Raw genomic sequence first — 16344 nt, forward strand, 5'->3', positions numbered from 1 at the left:
CGTATACTGTAAAGTGGTAATTACTGTGGTTTGAACTTGCATTTCTCCAGCCTCTCCTGAGACTGAGTATCTTTTCACATGTTCACTTGCTGGCTATAATTCTGCACATGCATCTTCTGCCCCGTTTTCCACTGGGCTGTTTGTCGTCTTACTGGTTTGTAAGCATCCTTAGGTTTTCCCTAGACACTAATCCTTTCTCATTTAAATGTGTTGCAAGCACCTTCTCCTAATTTGTGGCTCTTCTTTTCACTTCCTTTTAATAACAGAGGGTCTTAGTTTTAATGTATTCAACTTTATCTGTTTTCCCTTTTATACTTGGCAGTTTTGTGTCTTAAGAAATCTTTCTTGCCCTGAAACGTGAATATATTCCTCAGTATTTTCTTCTGAGGATTTTAAAGTTGTACAGTTCACATTTAAGTCTTTGATCCCCCAGAATTAGTTTTTGTAAGTCATGTGAGTAGAGATCCAATCCCCTCTCCCCCGCACAGATACGGGAGGCCCCCCTTTCCTCAGCCCCTTTCTGTCGTGTGTCGTGTCTCAGTTCTGTTCCATAGGTCAGGTTAGCCACTCTGTGTGAGTCTCACTGCGTCTGTCACCAATGCCTGGAGAGGTAGGAAGCCTCACCTTGTTTTTGTTCTCCAGGTATGGTTTTCTTTTTTAAATATTTATTTATTTAATTTATTTTTGGCTGCGTCGGGTCTTAGTTGCAGCACGCGGGATCTTTCGTTGCCGCATGTGGGCTTCTCTAGCTGTGGCATGCTGGTTTTCTCTCTCTAGTTGTGGCGCGCTGGCTCCTGGGTGTGTGGTCTCAGTAGTTGTGGCTCGCGGGCTTAGTTGCCCTGTGGCATGTGGGATCTTACTTCCCTGACCAGGGATTGAACCCACATCCCCTACGTTGTAAGGCGGATTCTTTACCGCTGGACTGTCAGGGAAGTCCCTCCAGGTATGTTTTGAATGCTCCTTGCTTGTCGAGTCCCATACAAGATACTGCTGGGGCTTTATTTATTTATTTATTTATTTACTTATGGCCATGTTGGGTCTTCGTTGCTGTGCGTGGGCTTTCTCTAGTTGCGGCGAGAGGGGGCTGCTCTTCATCACAGTGCGCAGGCTTCTCATTGCGGTGGCTTGTCTTGTTGCGGAGCATGGGCTCTAGGCACGTGGGCTTCGTAGTTGTGGCACATGGGCAAAGTAGTGTGGCTCGCGGGCTCTAGAACGCAGGCTCAGTAGTTGTGGCGCACGGGCTTAGTTGCTCCGGGGCATGTGGGATCTTCCCAGACCGGGGCTCGAACCCATGTTCCCTGCATTGGCAGGCGGATTCTCAACCACTGTGCCACCAGGGAAGCCCTTCAATATTATATATTGAAGGATCATTTCAGAGCTCCACCTTTGAATGTGTTGATCCTCTCTATTCTATTTCAAAAAAAATTTTTTTAAAGAGTTTATCGTTTTAGAGCAGTTTTAGGTTCACAGCAAAACAGGTTTCGTGTTTTGATAAATAAAGGTTTCCTGTGTACCCCCCACCCCACCCCCATACACACAGAGCCACGCCCACTGTCAGCATCCCCCCCCAGAGCCGTATGTTTGTTACAACTGGGGAAACTACACTGACACGTTGTCATCACCCACACAATAGTTTACATTAGGGTTCTGTCTTGGTGTTGTACATTCTCTGGGTTTGGACAAATGTATAGTGATACGTATCTGCCCTTAGAGTCTTCCACACAGTAGTTTCCCTGCCCTAAAAATCCTCTGTGCTTCGCCTGTTCATCCCTCCTTCACCCCAACACCTGGTAACCACTGATCCTTTTACCGTCTTCATAGTTTTGCCTTTTCTGAATATCACAGAGTTGGAATCATGCAGTATGTGCCCTGCTCAGATTGGCTTCTTTCACTTAGTAATGTGAATTTAAGGTTCCTCCGTGTCTTTTCATGGCCTGATAGCTCACTTCTCTGTAGCACTGAAGGTTAGTTCATTGTCTGGACGGACCACAGTGTATTTACACACTCACCCACTGAAGGGCATCTTGGCTGCTTCCAAGTTTTAGCAATTAGGCATAAAGCTTCTGTAAACATCCATGTGCAGGTTTTTGTGTGGACACAAGTTTTCACCTCTTTTGGGTAAATACCAAGGAGCGTAACTGCTGGATCATGTGGTGAGAGTAGGTTTAATTTTTTTTTTTTGCGGTACGCGGGCCTCTCACTGCTGTGGCCTCTCCCGTTGCGGAGCACAGGCTCCGGACGCACAGGCTCAGCGGCCATGGCTCCCGGGCCCAGCCTCTCCGCGGCACGTGGGATCCTCCCATACCAGGGCACGAACCCGTGTCCCCTGCATCAGCAGGCGGACCCTCAACCACTGCGCCACCAGGGAAGCCCCTAATTGTTGAAGAAACCGCCAAACTGTCCCCCAAAGTGGCTGCACCATTTTCCACTCCCACCAGTGGCGGATGAGAGTTCCCGTTGGTCCAGATCCTCACTAGCCTTTGGTGTTGTCAGTGTTGCAGATTTTGGCCATTGAAATAATGTACGGAGTATCTCGTTGTTTTAATTTGCATTTCCCTGATGCCACACGATGTGGAGCATCTCTTGATATTTATTTGCCATCTTTATGTCTTCTTTGGTGAGGTGTCTGTTAATGTCTTTGGACCTTTTTTTAATCAGGTTGTTTTCTTATTGAGTTTTGAGAGCTCTTTGTATATATTGGATAACAGTCCTTTATCAGATGTGTCTTTTGCAAATATTTTCTTCCGGTATGTGGCTTGTCTTTTCATTCTCTTGACAGTGTCTTTCCCAGAGCAGAAGTTTTTAATGGTGATAAAGTCCAGCTTATCAATTCTTTTCTTTCATGGATCATGCATTTGGTATTGTGTGGAAGAAGTCATTGTCAAAGCCAAGGTCATCTTTGAAGTGCGTAAGGTCTTGGTCTAGATTCATGGTTTTTGCATGTGATGCCCAGTTGTTAAGCACAGTTTGTTGGAAACTGTTTTTGCTCCTTTGCTCCTTTGTCAAAGAACAGTTGGCTATATTTATATGAGTCTGTTTCTGGACTCTGTCCTGTTCCATTGCTCTGTTTGTCTGTTCTTTCACCAACGCCACACTGTCTTGATTACGGTAGCTTTACAGTAAGTCTTGAAGTCGGGGAGTGTCAGTCCTCCACCTTTGTTCTCCTTCAATATTGTGTTGGCTATTCTGGGTCTTTTGCCTCCTCTCCATATACACTTTTTTAAAAAAAATATTTATTTATTTATTTGGCTGCGCCGGGTCTTGGACGTGGCATGTATGATCTTTTAGGTGCGGCATGCATGTGGGATCTAGTTCCCCAGCCAGGAATCAAACCCGGGCCCCCTGCGTTGGGAGCGTGGAGTCTTAGCCACTGGACCACCAGGGAAGTCCCTCCATGTACACTTTAGAATCAGTTTGTCAATATCCATAAAATAACTCGATAGGATTTTGATTAGGATTGAATGGAATCTACAAATCAAGTTGGGAGGAACTGACACCTCAACAGTATTAAACCTTCCTATCCCCAAACATGAAATGTCTCTCCATTTCTTTCATCAGAGTTTTGTAGTTTTCCTCATGTAGATCGTGTACGTATTTTGTAAGGCATATATGTATTTCATTTCGGATGCTGATGTAAATGGTATTGTGGTTTTAATTTCAAATTCCACTTCTTATTTCCTGGCCTGTAGTTTTGTCTTCTTTCCCAGTCAATATACAGACGGTCCCCGACCTCTGACAATTTGACTTAGGATTTTTTGGCTTTACGATGGTGCAAAAGCAATAAACAGTATAAACCATACTTTGAATTTTGATCTTCTCCTGGGCTAGCGATATGCAGTCCAGTACTCTCTTGGGATGCGGGGCACCATCAGTGAGCCTCAGATCGCCAGCGTGAACAACTGACACACTTACAATTACACTGTGCCCAGACAACCATTTTGTTTTTCACTTTCAGAACAGTATTCAATACATTACATGAGATATTTCAACACTTAATTATAAAATAGGATTGGTGTTAGATGGTTTTTCCCAACTGTAGGCTAATGTATTCTGAGCACATTTAAGGCAGGCTAGGCTAAGCTATGATGTTGGGTAGATTAGGTGTATTAAATGCACTTTCAGCTTAATGATATTTGCAACTTACGATGGGCTTATAATCCTGTATAATCCTCTTTTTTTGCCCTTTTCTTGCCTTATTGCATTAGCAAGGACTTCCAGTATGATGTTGGAAAGGACTGGTGAGAGGGGACATTCTCGCATTATACCTCATCTTAGTGGAAAAGCTTCCGATTTCTCACCGCTAAGTCTGATGGTAGCTGTAGGCTTTTTGTAGCTGTTTTTTGTTTGTTTGTTTATTAAGTTGAGGAAGTTCCCCTCTATTCATTTACTGAGAGTTTTTATCATGAATGGGTGTTGCATTTTGTCAGATGCTTTTTCTGCATCTATTGGTATGACCTTGTGGTTTTTCTTTTTTAGTCTGTTGATGTGATGATTTACATTAATTGATTTTATAAAGTAGAACCAGCCTTACATACTTGTGATAAATTTCACTTGGTTGTGGTATATAATTCTTTTTATACTTTTGTGGATTCAATGTGGTAATATTTTGTTAAGGATTTTGCATCTGTATTCATGAGAGATTTTTTTTTTTTTTTTTTTTTTTTTTTTTGCGGCATGCGGGCCTCTCACTGTTGTGGCCTCTCCCGTTGTGGAGCACAGGCTCCGGACGCGCAGGCTCAGCGGCCATGGCTCACAGGCCCAGCCGCTCCGTGGCATGTGGGGTCTTCCCGGACCAGGGTACGAACCCGTGTCCCCTGCGTCGGCAGGCAGACTCTCAACCACTGCGCCACCAGGGAAGCCCCCACGAGAGATATTGATCTGTGGTTTTCTTGGAATGTCTTTGTCTGGTTTAGGTATTAGGGTAATGCTGTCCTCCTAGAAGGAACTGGGAAGTATTCTCTTTGCTTCTGTCCTCTGAAAGAAACCGTAGAAAATTAGTATAATTTTTTCCTTAAGTGTTGGCAGAATTCAGCAGTGAATCCATCTGGGCTTGGTGCTTTCTATTTTGGAAAGTTATTAGTTATTGATTTAATCTCTTTAATAGATACAGGCTTATTCAGATTCTCTGTATCATGTCGTGTGAGTTTTGGCAGATTATGTCTTTCAAAGAATTGGTCCCTTCAGGTTATCAAATTTAGGGGCACAGAGTTGTTTATAATATTCCTTTATTCTTCTTTTAACTTCCATGGGATCTGTAGTGATGTCCCCTCTTTCATTTCTGATATTAGTATTTATGTCCTCTTTTTTTCTTAACTTGGCTCATCAATTTTATTGATCTTTTCAAAGAACCAGCATTTGGTTTTGTTGATTTTCTCTATTAATTTCCTGGTTTCTGCTTTAATTTAAAAAAATATTTATTTATTTGTGTGGTTGCACTGGGTCTTAGTTGCAGCAGGCAGTCTCCTTAGTTACAGTTCAAGGGCTCCTTGGTTGCAGCTCGCTGGCTCCTTAGTTGCAGCACGTGAGCTCCTTAGTTGTGCATGCGAACTCTTGGTTGCTACACGCACGTGAGATCTAGTTCCCTGACCAGGGATCGAACGCGGGCGCCCTGCATTGGGAGCGCGGAGTCTTAACCACTGGACCACCAGGGAAGTCCCTCTGCTTTAATTTTTTATTATATCCTTTCTTCTGCTTACTTTGAATTTTTTTTAATTGGCAACAAGCTAACTTTATTTATCTTTATTTTTATTATCACTATTTTTTCGGCTGTGTTGGGTCTTCGTTGCTGCACGCAGGCTTTCTCTAGTTGCGGCTAGTAGGGGCTATTCTTGGCTGTGGTGCATGGGCTTGTCACTGCAGTGGCTTCTCTTGTTGCGGAGCACGGGCTCTAGGTGCGCAGGCTCAGTAGTTGTGGCACGTGGGCCCTAGAGTGTGCGGGCTTCAGTATTTGTGGCGCGTGGGCTCAGTAGTTGTGGCTCGCAGGCTGTAGAGTGCAGACTCAGTAGTTGTGGCTCACAGGCTTAGTTGCTCTGCGGCATGTGGGATCTCAGACCAGGGATCGAACCCACATCCCCTGCATTGTCAGGCGGATTCTTAACCACTGCACTACCGGGGAAGTCCCTAACCATTTTTTTTTCAATTAATGTAAAGTTAATTTACAGTATTGTGTTAGCTCTAGGTGTACAGCAAAGTGATTCAGTTATATATCTCTTTTTCAGATTTTATGGTTCAGTATATATCTGTTTCTATATTTTTTTTTTAAATGGGTATTGTGGTTGTGACTTTATTAAAATAAGTTTATTGGCTGCATTGGATCTTTGTTGCTGCGCACAGGCTTTCTCTAGTTGCAGCGAGTGGGGGCTACTCTTCGTTGCAGTGCGTGGGCTCTAGGTGCGAGGGCTTCAGTAGTTGTGGCTCGCGGGCTCAGTAGTTGTGGCTCGCAGGCTCTAGAGCGCAGGCTCAGTAGTTGTGGCACATGGGCTTAGCTGCTCCGCGGCATGTGGGATCTTCCCGGACCGGGGCACGAACCCGCGTCCCCTGCATCGGCAGGCGGACTCCCAACCGCTGCGCCACCAGGGAAGCCTTAATATTTATTTACTTATTTACTTATGTATTTATTTTGGCTGTGCCGAGTCTTAGTCGCGACAAGTGAGATCTCTGTTCTGTTATTTTTTGTCAGCCTCTGAGAACAAAGGCTTTTTGGTTTTCAGTTTTGGAGGCTGCTGCTGAGATCTCCTCAGGCTGAGACTCCTTCCTCAGTCACGTCCAGTCAGGCCCATCAGAGACGTTCTTCATTTCCACTTCGGTGCTTTCCCCTCTAGCATCTCTGTTTGGTCCTGTCTTGGGATTTCCGTCTCTCTGCTTACATTCCCCACCTGGCTTCGCGCTGCCTGCTTTGTCCACTAGGGCCCTTAGCATATCGGTCACGGTTGTTTTAAATCCCAGGTCTGATAATCCCAGGATACCTGCCACGTCTGGTCCTGTTGCTCTGTCTTTTCAGAAAAGTGGCGTTTCGGCTTTCGGTTCGCCTTGTGATTTGTTTCCATGATAGTTAGTACATGATGTACTGGGTAGAAGGAGCTGCTGTCAGTAGTCGTGTGGCGAGGTGTGGGGAGGACGCCCTCTGTGGTCTTGTGATGGGTCTCAGTCCTTCAGTGGCCTATGCCCGTGGCCTGTGAACATCACAGGTGTTTCTGGGTTTCTCCTCCCCTCCCCCTTAGATGGGGCAGGATGTGTGGGGGGGCCTGGAGGTGGACGTTTTCCTCCCGCAGGTCAGTTAGGCTCTGCTGGAACCCCAGCAGCTTAGGTTCTGGTTAGCTGGTTCCTCCTGAGGGCAGTCTTGTTAGGAACAGAAGGCTTTGTCATATTTCCGAGCAGTTCCTTTTCCTCTCCCCCTGCTGGAAGCATGAGGGCATTTTTCTCCAATATTTACTGTGAGTAACCGTCAGGGCTCCTAGAGGTAAATCTCACAAATTTGTGGGGCCCCAAAGGCTGGGTCGCCCTGGAGTTTTGATCTCAGACTCGTCCACACCGAGCCTCCAGCGGGTGGTCAGTTTCAGTTCCGGCCTCCCTGCCCGTCACTGGGTCCCAGGCGCTTTCTGCCCCGGTAAATGGCGGTTCTCTGTACCTGCCCGTCTCTCTGCAGTTCAAGGGGCGGCAGTTTGCCCTGGGCCTCTTTCCCTTACGGATCTAAGAGGAGTAGTTGCGCAGCCTTTCGCTCATTGTCGGGACAGAGTGGCAGCTCAGGACTTCAGCTCATTTTCTGGTTTAAGCATTTGAGGCCATAAATTTTCCTCTAAGTATCATTTTTGCTACTTCCACGTATTTTGACATTATTTGCTTCTGAACGGTTTTTTATTTCCATTTTGATTTCTTGTTTGGAAACCCAAGAATTATCTAGAAGTTTGTTTGATTGGAATCTCATTCTTCTGCTTGGTCATGATCTGTGTCGATCCCGAGGGTGGGGGTGGGCTTTCTGCCCCTCCGCATGGGGCAGGCTCTGCCCCTGGGCACCAGCCTGGTCCTGGGAGGTTTCCCCTGCTGCCCTCCAGCGCAGCAGCACATGAGCGGCTCTGTTCTGTCTGGGAGCTGCCACAGGGGGTGCCCTTGCCACCGCTTCCACGCCCAGCTTCCCTGCGCCCTCTCCCTCCACCCTTTGGTCTTTGCCTCCGCCCCTGCCAGTGGACCGCAGACCGCCTGCCTGTCCCCACGTCTGTCGGCTCCGGTTAATGAGCAAAAACACTAGATTCCTCCAGGGCAGAGCTCCAGGTCCCCCTGGCCTTCAGGACTCCGGATGCAGCCCTGATGCTGTCACATCATGTCTCAGATGGACGTTCCTGTGTGTGGCGTGAGTGCTGCGGCGACAGGACGCGACTCGTACCCATGCTGCACCATTGTGGTCGTAACACGGGGCCTTTGGTCAATGGCATGTGGCCGGCAGGGCGGCGTGGCCTTGGAGACTTCCCACCGGGACGTGGCTCCACCTCCTGTTGTGACCCTCCCCTCGAGCACTCAAGTGTCCAGGCTGTGGGTGACCACACCACGTGCTCTCCCACCCTGCCCCAGGCAGCCCCACTGCACCGCTGGGCCTCCCCAAGCCCACCCTGACCCTCCGGCGACACAGTCAGCGCTCTGAACACTCCGGCCTCTTAACCGCCAGGCCATCCGTGGGAGCGCCGTGGTCTCCTGGGTTGGGGCCGCGTCTGTGCATCCGAGGCCTTGAGCGACACGGATTGACCGTGCCAGCTGTGAGCCCATGAAACTTGCACGTGTGTGCGGATGTTCTGTTTCTGTTTCTTCAGGTGCTGTTGGAAGAAGCAAAGGATCTGCTTTCCGACTGGCTGGATTCCATGCATGGCAGTGAAGTGAGCGACAATTCTATTTTCTCCAAACTGCCCAAGTTCTGGGAAGCGGAGTTCCACAAAGACATGGAAGCCCTGAACGTAAGTGTCGCCGACTGTCTTGACCTTGCTGTCTTGGGCTGAGGATCCCCCATGACCAGAAGGCCTTGTGGGATCCAGACCATTTCGCTTTGCAAGTAAATTCAGTTAAAGATGAGCGTGGGGTGGGGGGGTGGGGGGCTTCTGGGCGCCAGCAGTGCTGCAGCTGCCCTTGAACCAGGACTTTGTCATTGTCCCCAGGTCCTCCCTCCAGATGTCCTAACCCGCGTTAGTGAGTACGTGCCGGAGATCGTGGACTTCGTCCGGAAGATTGTGGACAACGGTTATGGGTGAGCTTGGGGCCCTGCTCGGGGCTGCGCAGCATTCCAGGCAGGTTTTCCAGGGAGAGCGGCTCTCCTCTGGCTCCAGACCAGGAGCAGGGGAGTGCACGGTTTTGCTGCTCAGGGTGGTGGTGCCCTGGGGCTGCCGTTACAAAGCACCACGCGGCAGGCAGCTCAAACCACAGAAGAGTCAGTGCACAGCTCCAGGGGTTCCTTGTGCGTGCACACGTGCCGCTCGTCCCTCCCTTTGTGTCCCGATCTCCTCTTATAAGGACGCTGGTCGTACTGGATTAGGACCCCACCCTAATGGCCTCATTTTAACTTGATTCCCTCTGTAAAGACCCTCTTTCCAAATACAGTCAGACTCCGAGGTGCTAGGGGTCGGGGCTCCAGCGTGTGGATCTGGAGTACACGGTCGAGCCGTAACTTCGCCTTATCGGCAGCCGCTTTCCTCTGTGCCACTTGGTTCTCAGCTTCCCAGTTGTTTTGTAAGAGAACCCTCTGGGTTTTCCTTGGTAGTGGCGGCTGTTCAAACAACCATTTAGCTGTACGGAGGCCATGTCTTTGTTCCAGGCAGGAAGGGGAAGCAGGAGGGTGGTGCTGGCTACACCCAGCCTGTCCCCGAAGCCCCCGGCAGGTTTGGTCATACAGCTTGGGGCCTAGTCCAGGACCTGGGGCCACCCCCACCCAAGGGGCTGGCCAGCACCTCTGCCCAGGCCAGTGGCCTGCCCTGGGGACCACAGTGAGAGATGCTGTAGGTACCACCTGGCCCCTGGTCCACTGGGAAGCTCCCAGTTAAGGCCACGCGTCACCAGGTCCCCAAAGCAGCAAGCTGTTGCCCTTGGGCACCTCCAGGTCTTTGGAGACGCAGGCCACGTGGTGTGGGCACTCAGAGTCTTCCTCGTGTCGGGTCCCAAGGCGGGTGGCCTTTATCCTTGCCGGGCCGGGATTTGGCCCCAGGTCACCGTCCTCACCATCTGCCTGCGTGGAACGCTTTTCATGTCTCTGAGTCAGCGTTTTCAGAAACAGGCAGCAAGTGGACCTGTGGACGGGGGCCAGGCGTCTGTGTGCTGATGCCAGGCCCCCGCCCAGGAGAGCTGCGGTCCCCCTCGCGCGAGGTGAGGCGGGCGGGGGCCTCGGAGCAGCAGGAAGTGCCTGGCACAGGGACCAGGCCGTGGGTTCTCGCGAAAGGACAACAGCTCCTTGCACCACCACCACCGCCACCCCCACCCGTCACACGGTCACCGTGGGGCAACTCCAGACTGCCAAGCTGAGTGACATGGGCAGGGCCACGGCGAGAGGAGACAGGGCATCCCGGCCTGGAGTAATCCCCACGCTCCCAGGAGGCAGAGCCTGGCGGGCCGGGCAGGTGGTGGCGTGTAGACAGAGGCAAGGGTGGCAGGGCGGAGGGACAGGCTGTCAGGGAGTGTGGAGTCCCTGTCCCGGCCCCTCTCAGCCCACACAGCAGCTCTGTTTGAACAGCCTCCTGGCCTCCCTGCAGCGTGGCTGAACCAGGGGAGGCTCGCAGCTGGAGCAGATGCCCCAACGGCCTGCGGGTGTCCAGGCCGGCCCGCGAGCACCTCATCACACCTCCCCCAATGGCTTTGTTTTCCAGCTACGTTTCCAACGGGTCCGTCTACTTCGACACGGTGAAGTTTGCCAACAGTGAGGGACACTGCTACGGGAAGCTGGTGCCTGAGGCCGTCGGGGATCAGAAAGCCCTGCAGGAGGGGGAAGGTAAACGGACCGGCTCGAAGTCAGAGCCAAGTGGAGCCGCGGCCTCACCGCACACGATCGGGGTCACCTAGGTTCACGGGGACCGTGGTTTTTCACCTAAAGGGATTTTAGGAGCTCTGTGCACTAAGCCCCTGAAATGTATTATTACTTAAGAAACAGAAGAGTGAGTGGCTGCAGTGCCATCCTGAGAAGCGCACAGACCTCGGGGCCTCGGCCATGGGGCTGGACTTTGCTGGTCTCTCGGCACCCAGAGCACCCAAGGGTCGGGTGGGCTGTGCTGGGCACCCAGGCGGGTGTGTGGAGAGGAATCAGATGGTGCTGAACCACGCGGGGCAGCGGGGAGCCTGCGGAGGGAAAACCCCAGGGTGCTGTGGTCGAAGGCGTGCAGTACCCCCAGTGAGGGAGTAGACATAAGATGGTTTACTTACCGATCCCACGAGGAGGGCCGGAGGTGGGCACTGGGCGGGGAAGGGCAGTCCCCCATCCCAGGGCAGGAGCGAGCAGCTGTTACTTGTAAGGCGGCTGTGGGAAAAGGAAGGTGGGAACTGAAGCCCGGTCCTTATCTGGAAGTCCAGACTGTGGCTGTGGGCAGAGCTGTCCTGCCGTGAGAAGCTCGGGCAGCAGCTCAGAGCGGCTGTGTTCTCAGCGCAGAAAGTGTGACCATGTATAACGACAGCCCCGGGCCCATCTTGATCCAAACATTTTAAACAGAGACACAGTGCCTTTTCTGGGCCAGGCGGGATTCTACTTGTCTTTCATAAGTGTTTACTTTCACCCCCTCAGTGTATCGGGGGGAGCAGTGCAGGGGCTGCTCTCACACTGCCGGACACATGCTGTTTATCCACCAGCGTTTCTGGGATGCACTTTGGCCATAAATATGTTCATCTCTTTTTAACCACGGGTACAGTTTTCGCTTTTATCGTCCCTACATTTATTTATTTATTTTTTAAGATAAAGGATGTTCTTTTTTTTTTTTTTTTTCCTTTGACTGTGTTGGGTCTTTGTTGCTGTGCGTGGGCTTTCTCTAGTTGCAGCGAGCGGGGACTATTTTTTGTTGCGGTGTGGTAGCTTCTCTTATTGCGGAGCACGGGCTCTAGGCACGTGCGCTTCAGTGGTTGTGGCGCGCAGGCTCAGTAGTTGTGGCGCATGGGCTTAGTTGTTCTGTGGCATGTGGGATCTTCCTGGACCAGGGCTTGAACCCGTGTCCCTTGCATTGGCAGGCGGATTCTTAACCACTGCACCACTGGCAAAGTCCCTGTCCTTATTTAAATTTCACCATTAGGTATACTTAGAGCATAGGTATATACCAGCCTTATGTCCAGATTTTCAAATGTGACGATAAATGGACAGGTAGCTGTAAAGATGTGATGTATTAGACGTTGTAGAAGATATTAAACAATTAGAGGGTCTAGTGGGTGGTAAACTTCTGTCTGTATGCCGTTGCATGGTCAGCGGCCAGGCAGACTTGTGAATTTCCGGGCTGCGGTTGGAGGAGACACTGTCCAGGACTGAACTGAAGTCCTGGGTTGCTGACAGAGTCTCCCCAGACTTCAGGCCTTAGACAGACTCAGGAGTCTTTGTCAGGACACAAAGGCAGCTTTACTGTACAGGTTACAGTGCCGTCAACGTACGACTGTACGATGTTCGTACGTTTTGATCAAGTATCTTTACCTCAAGGGCTCTGTTCTAAAGAGATATCAGAACTTAAAACAGGACGACACAGAAACATGGAGGAAAGACAGACCAAGTTAGTTTAACAGCGTGACCATCCGACCCAACGGCGTTTCAGACTCACGGCCGCTGAGCAGGGCCAGGCATCGGAGGCGGACCACTCAGATCATGGCGCTCACGGTGGGAGAGCCACGTCAGGGGACCAGGAATGACACCAGGAGGGGGAAGCAGAGGGATCGTGTGGTTTCTCTCTCTTCCGTACAGAATCAGGAGCGAATAGCAAGCGTTACCAGGTAGTGACGTTTGTGTCAAATGCAGAGTGGGGGAAGGGCGCGTGAGACAGCAGATCCTCTGTTACAGAATTTTTCAAAGTTAATTTTTAAAGTTAGATACATTCATGAGTAACCATGTTCATTATAAAGAAAAGTTTAAACCTCAAGGTATGTTATCTGTCCGGTAAAGGGTGGGTAAAAGAGAAGGTCCCGGCGCCAGGTCAGATTACGTTTTTGAGTAACTGCCGTCGCCGACGCCGTGGTTAAAATGCGCACGGTGAGAAAATAGATACAAGACCAGGGTGGCGCTTGTCCTGTTTGCTGGATGTGTCTGTGTCCTTCTTACATGGATTAAAAAACCCACAAACCCACAAGTCAAGACACCAACATGTTAATAGCAGTTACCCCTGCGTTTCCAACAACATGTTAATAGCAGTTACCCCTGCGTTTCCAGCGACATGTTAATAGCAGTTACCCCTGCGTTTCCAGCGACATGTTAATAGCAGTTACCCCTGCGTTTCCAGCGACATGTTAATAGCAGTTACCCCTGCGTTTCCAGCTGTGGCGCCTTTTCCTGGTTCTTGGTCGTGTTTTCCAAGTATTCTGCGTTTAGTGCCTGTTTCACCGTCACAGTCTTTGTGTTCAGCAGTGCCTCCGTCTGCACTGTGTCCCTCCCAAAGTGGCCTTTTTCCAGTCATCCTGCGTTTGCAGCCTGGACAGGAGAATGAGAGTCATTCCTGTTCTGGAGTTTTCCAGCAGGCGCCCTGGTGAGGCCCTCTAGGGCCTGAGTGCCGGGCAGACCCCATCACCCAGCAGGCAGCCCCCACTGCCTCCCCACTCAGGGATGCTCCGCCTGCAGGCTGGGCTGACCGGTGGGTGTTCATTTTCAGGAGGCTGATGTGTCCGTGGCCCCAGCACGTGGTCTGGGGACGTCTCCCGTGGGGCCGTGGATTCCCGTTCTGGCTGGCTTCATCTGCGTTCAGCGGGTGTGGGGAGGGAGAGGGGGAGGGTCTTCCAAGGAAACGGAACTTGGCCCAGGGAGCAGTGCTCCCGTTCGCTCTTGGGGTTAGACTGGTCCATAGCCTCCTTCCCGCAGCTGCCCTGTGTGGACACGGGAGGCCCAGTGAGTGTCCTGATTTGCCACCTTCAGGCTGGGGGCGCCACACACAGCAGCCTGGTCGCCCTTACGCCCCGCAGAACCACAGCCAAGAGGCCCGCCGGGTGTTAGTACAAGATCCCGCCTACACGAGCCCGGGTCCCCGAGGCAGCCCATGAGAACAGCGCCTCACACTCTGGGCCAGGCGCTGTCGTTGTCCTAGACGAGGGGCCGAGGTGGGGCGGCAGTGGAGGCAGGGGGTGCGGGTCCAGGTCCGGGGGTCGTTGCCCTTGGACGCCGGCTTGTGAGGCCGTGGCTTCTGAGCTTGCGGTTAGGGCTTTATATCTAGACCCTGGGCAACTCCAAAATCTGGTCACAGTCAACTTGAAGGAGTGCTTGACCAAGTTAACAAACAAGTACCTGAATCGTCCCTGGACCGAGACAATTCCATCCACCGAGTACCCGCCTCCCCTGTGTCCGCAGGCGACCTGAGCGTCTCGGCCGAGCGCCTGAGTGAGAAGCGGTCCCCCAGCGACTTCGCCCTCTGGAAGGCCTCCAAGCCCGGGGAGCCATCCTGGCCGTGCCCCTGGGGAAAGGTGAGCACCCGGGATGGGGCCCCGGGCCTGGGGCTGTCACCTCCCTGCCTTCCTGGGACTTGCGTCTTCCGCTGCATGGCTGGGGTGGTGGCGCTGGACTGCCTCGGAGGCCCCTCTGTCCCAACAGTCTCTGACCCGGGGTACTAGGGGACGGATCTGCCCTCCGACATCCCCTGCGACAACAGTCCTGGTGGCCCAGAGCTGTGGGAAGAGGTGTCGGGAGCGGGGGATTCCTTGGCCTTCGCGAAGCTTGTTGTGACTTTTATAGCCTGGGGCCCTATTCATCTTTTCGTGTGCGGGACTTGACCCTCGTTCCCATAGAGCTCAGGGGTTCTGAGGGTCGTGGACAGGGGAGCGAGTCCCGGCCCGTCACAGGGGGCGGTCAGGGCGCTCACCATGTTTGGGTCCCTAGGGGCGTCCAGGGTGGCACATCGAGTGCTCGGCCATGGCAGGCACCCTCCTCGGAGCCTCAATGGACCTTCACGGAGGGGGCTTCGACCTCCGCTTCCCCCACCATGACAATGAGCTGGCGCAGTCGGAGGTAGGGGCGAGGTCGCCGTCCTGGGCACACACGGGGGGCGGCGAGGTGCTCCCCAGCAGAGCCTGGCCTCCACGTCAGGGGCTCTGAACCGCATTACTTAGTCCGGCTCGCGTGTGAGCAGCCTGGCCCTTGGCAGCACAGGCCCGGATTCACGCTGGGCGGCACTCCTTCTGCACGTCAGGTGCCCAGAAAGCGGCCGGCACCCGCTGTCCGGCCCGCAGCGGCGCCCCTGACCCCCGTGCCCGCCCTGTCCACTCAGGCCTACTTTGAAAACGACTGCTGGGTCAGGTACTTCCTGCACACGGGCCACCTGACCATCGCCGGCTGCAAGATGTCCAAGTCGCTCAAGAACTTCATCACCATTAAAGACGCGCTGAAGAAGCACTCAGGTAAAGAGGCCTGGACGCTTCTGTTGTCGGAGGCACGGGGCTGGAGCTGCTCGGGAGGTAAGGAGCCCCGCGCCTCTCTCCCCAGCCCGGCAGCTGCGCCTGGCCTTCCTCATGCACTCGTGGAAGGACGCGCTGGACTACTCGGCCAACACCATGGAGTCGGCGCTGCAGTACGAGAAGCTCCTGAACGTGGGTCCCGCCTCCCCGAGGCAGCTCTGGGCCAGCACAGGGGGAGGTGGTGCCTGCTCCCCATGTCCCCCAGAGGGAACGGGACGTGGCCAAGGCCACTAAGCTCTGGGGGGGGGCCAGCTCCGCGCCACCTTCCCAAGACACCTCATGTCACGTGTGGCGCCTCTCATTCAGCCCCACCCGCTGGCTGCACCTCGGGCCCCCAAGGCTGGAACCGGACCCACTTGTCTCAAAGGAAAACCTTTCCCTTCCCTTCCTACACCTGTGTGACGTTCAGATCGCACCTGCAGTGGAGGCACGTCAGTAGAACGGCTCTTTCCCAGGTTTCTCTGGGATGGAAAGGTCTGAATGCTCTTAAAAGGAATTTTCATATTTTAGGAGTTTTTCTTAAACGTGAAAGACCTCCTCCGAGCCCCCGTTGAGGTAGCCGGTCAGTTTGAGAAGTGGGAAGACAAGGAAACAGAGCTGAACAAGAGGTGAGGCGGCGCCTTCTCTCTGGGGCCCACGGGCGGTCCCCGCAGCACGCCCGCCAGTGGGGAGGCCGGTGGCGCCGTCCCTCCCACTCGTGCAGAGCCACGCTCAGAACGGGCCGCCCCGGGAAGGTCGTCTGTCTGACGCCCCCCGCCTTCCTCT

At 52.6% G+C, this 16344-nt stretch overlaps 1 protein-coding gene across 6 annotated transcripts in view; it reads left to right on the forward strand.

Moving 5' to 3' along the window:
- Positions 1 to 16344, forward strand: part of CARS1 (cysteinyl-tRNA synthetase 1) — a 46995-nt gene that overhangs the window by 17143 nt on the left and 13508 nt on the right. For all 6 annotated transcript variants that reach the window (XR_012333652.1, XR_012333653.1, XM_033861388.2 and 3 more), the window contains 8 exons: positions 8802 to 8942; positions 9141 to 9229; positions 10836 to 10957; positions 14480 to 14592; positions 15005 to 15133; positions 15393 to 15522; positions 15608 to 15711; positions 16090 to 16187. Coding sequence is in view for 4 of the 6 variants with exons in the window: in XM_033861388.2 (XP_033717279.1) it covers positions 8802 to 8942; positions 9141 to 9229; positions 10836 to 10957; positions 14480 to 14592; positions 15005 to 15133; positions 15393 to 15522; positions 15608 to 15711; positions 16090 to 16187 (926 nt within the window). In the remaining 2 variants the exon portion in view is untranslated. The remainder of the gene's footprint in view (positions 1 to 8801; positions 8943 to 9140; positions 9230 to 10835; positions 10958 to 14479; positions 14593 to 15004; positions 15134 to 15392; positions 15523 to 15607; positions 15712 to 16089; positions 16188 to 16344) is intronic.

This window comes from Tursiops truncatus, chromosome 8 (assembly GCF_011762595.2).
Source record: "Tursiops truncatus isolate mTurTru1 chromosome 8, mTurTru1.mat.Y, whole genome shotgun sequence".
Lineage (NCBI taxonomy): Eukaryota > Metazoa > Chordata > Mammalia > Artiodactyla > Delphinidae > Tursiops > Tursiops truncatus.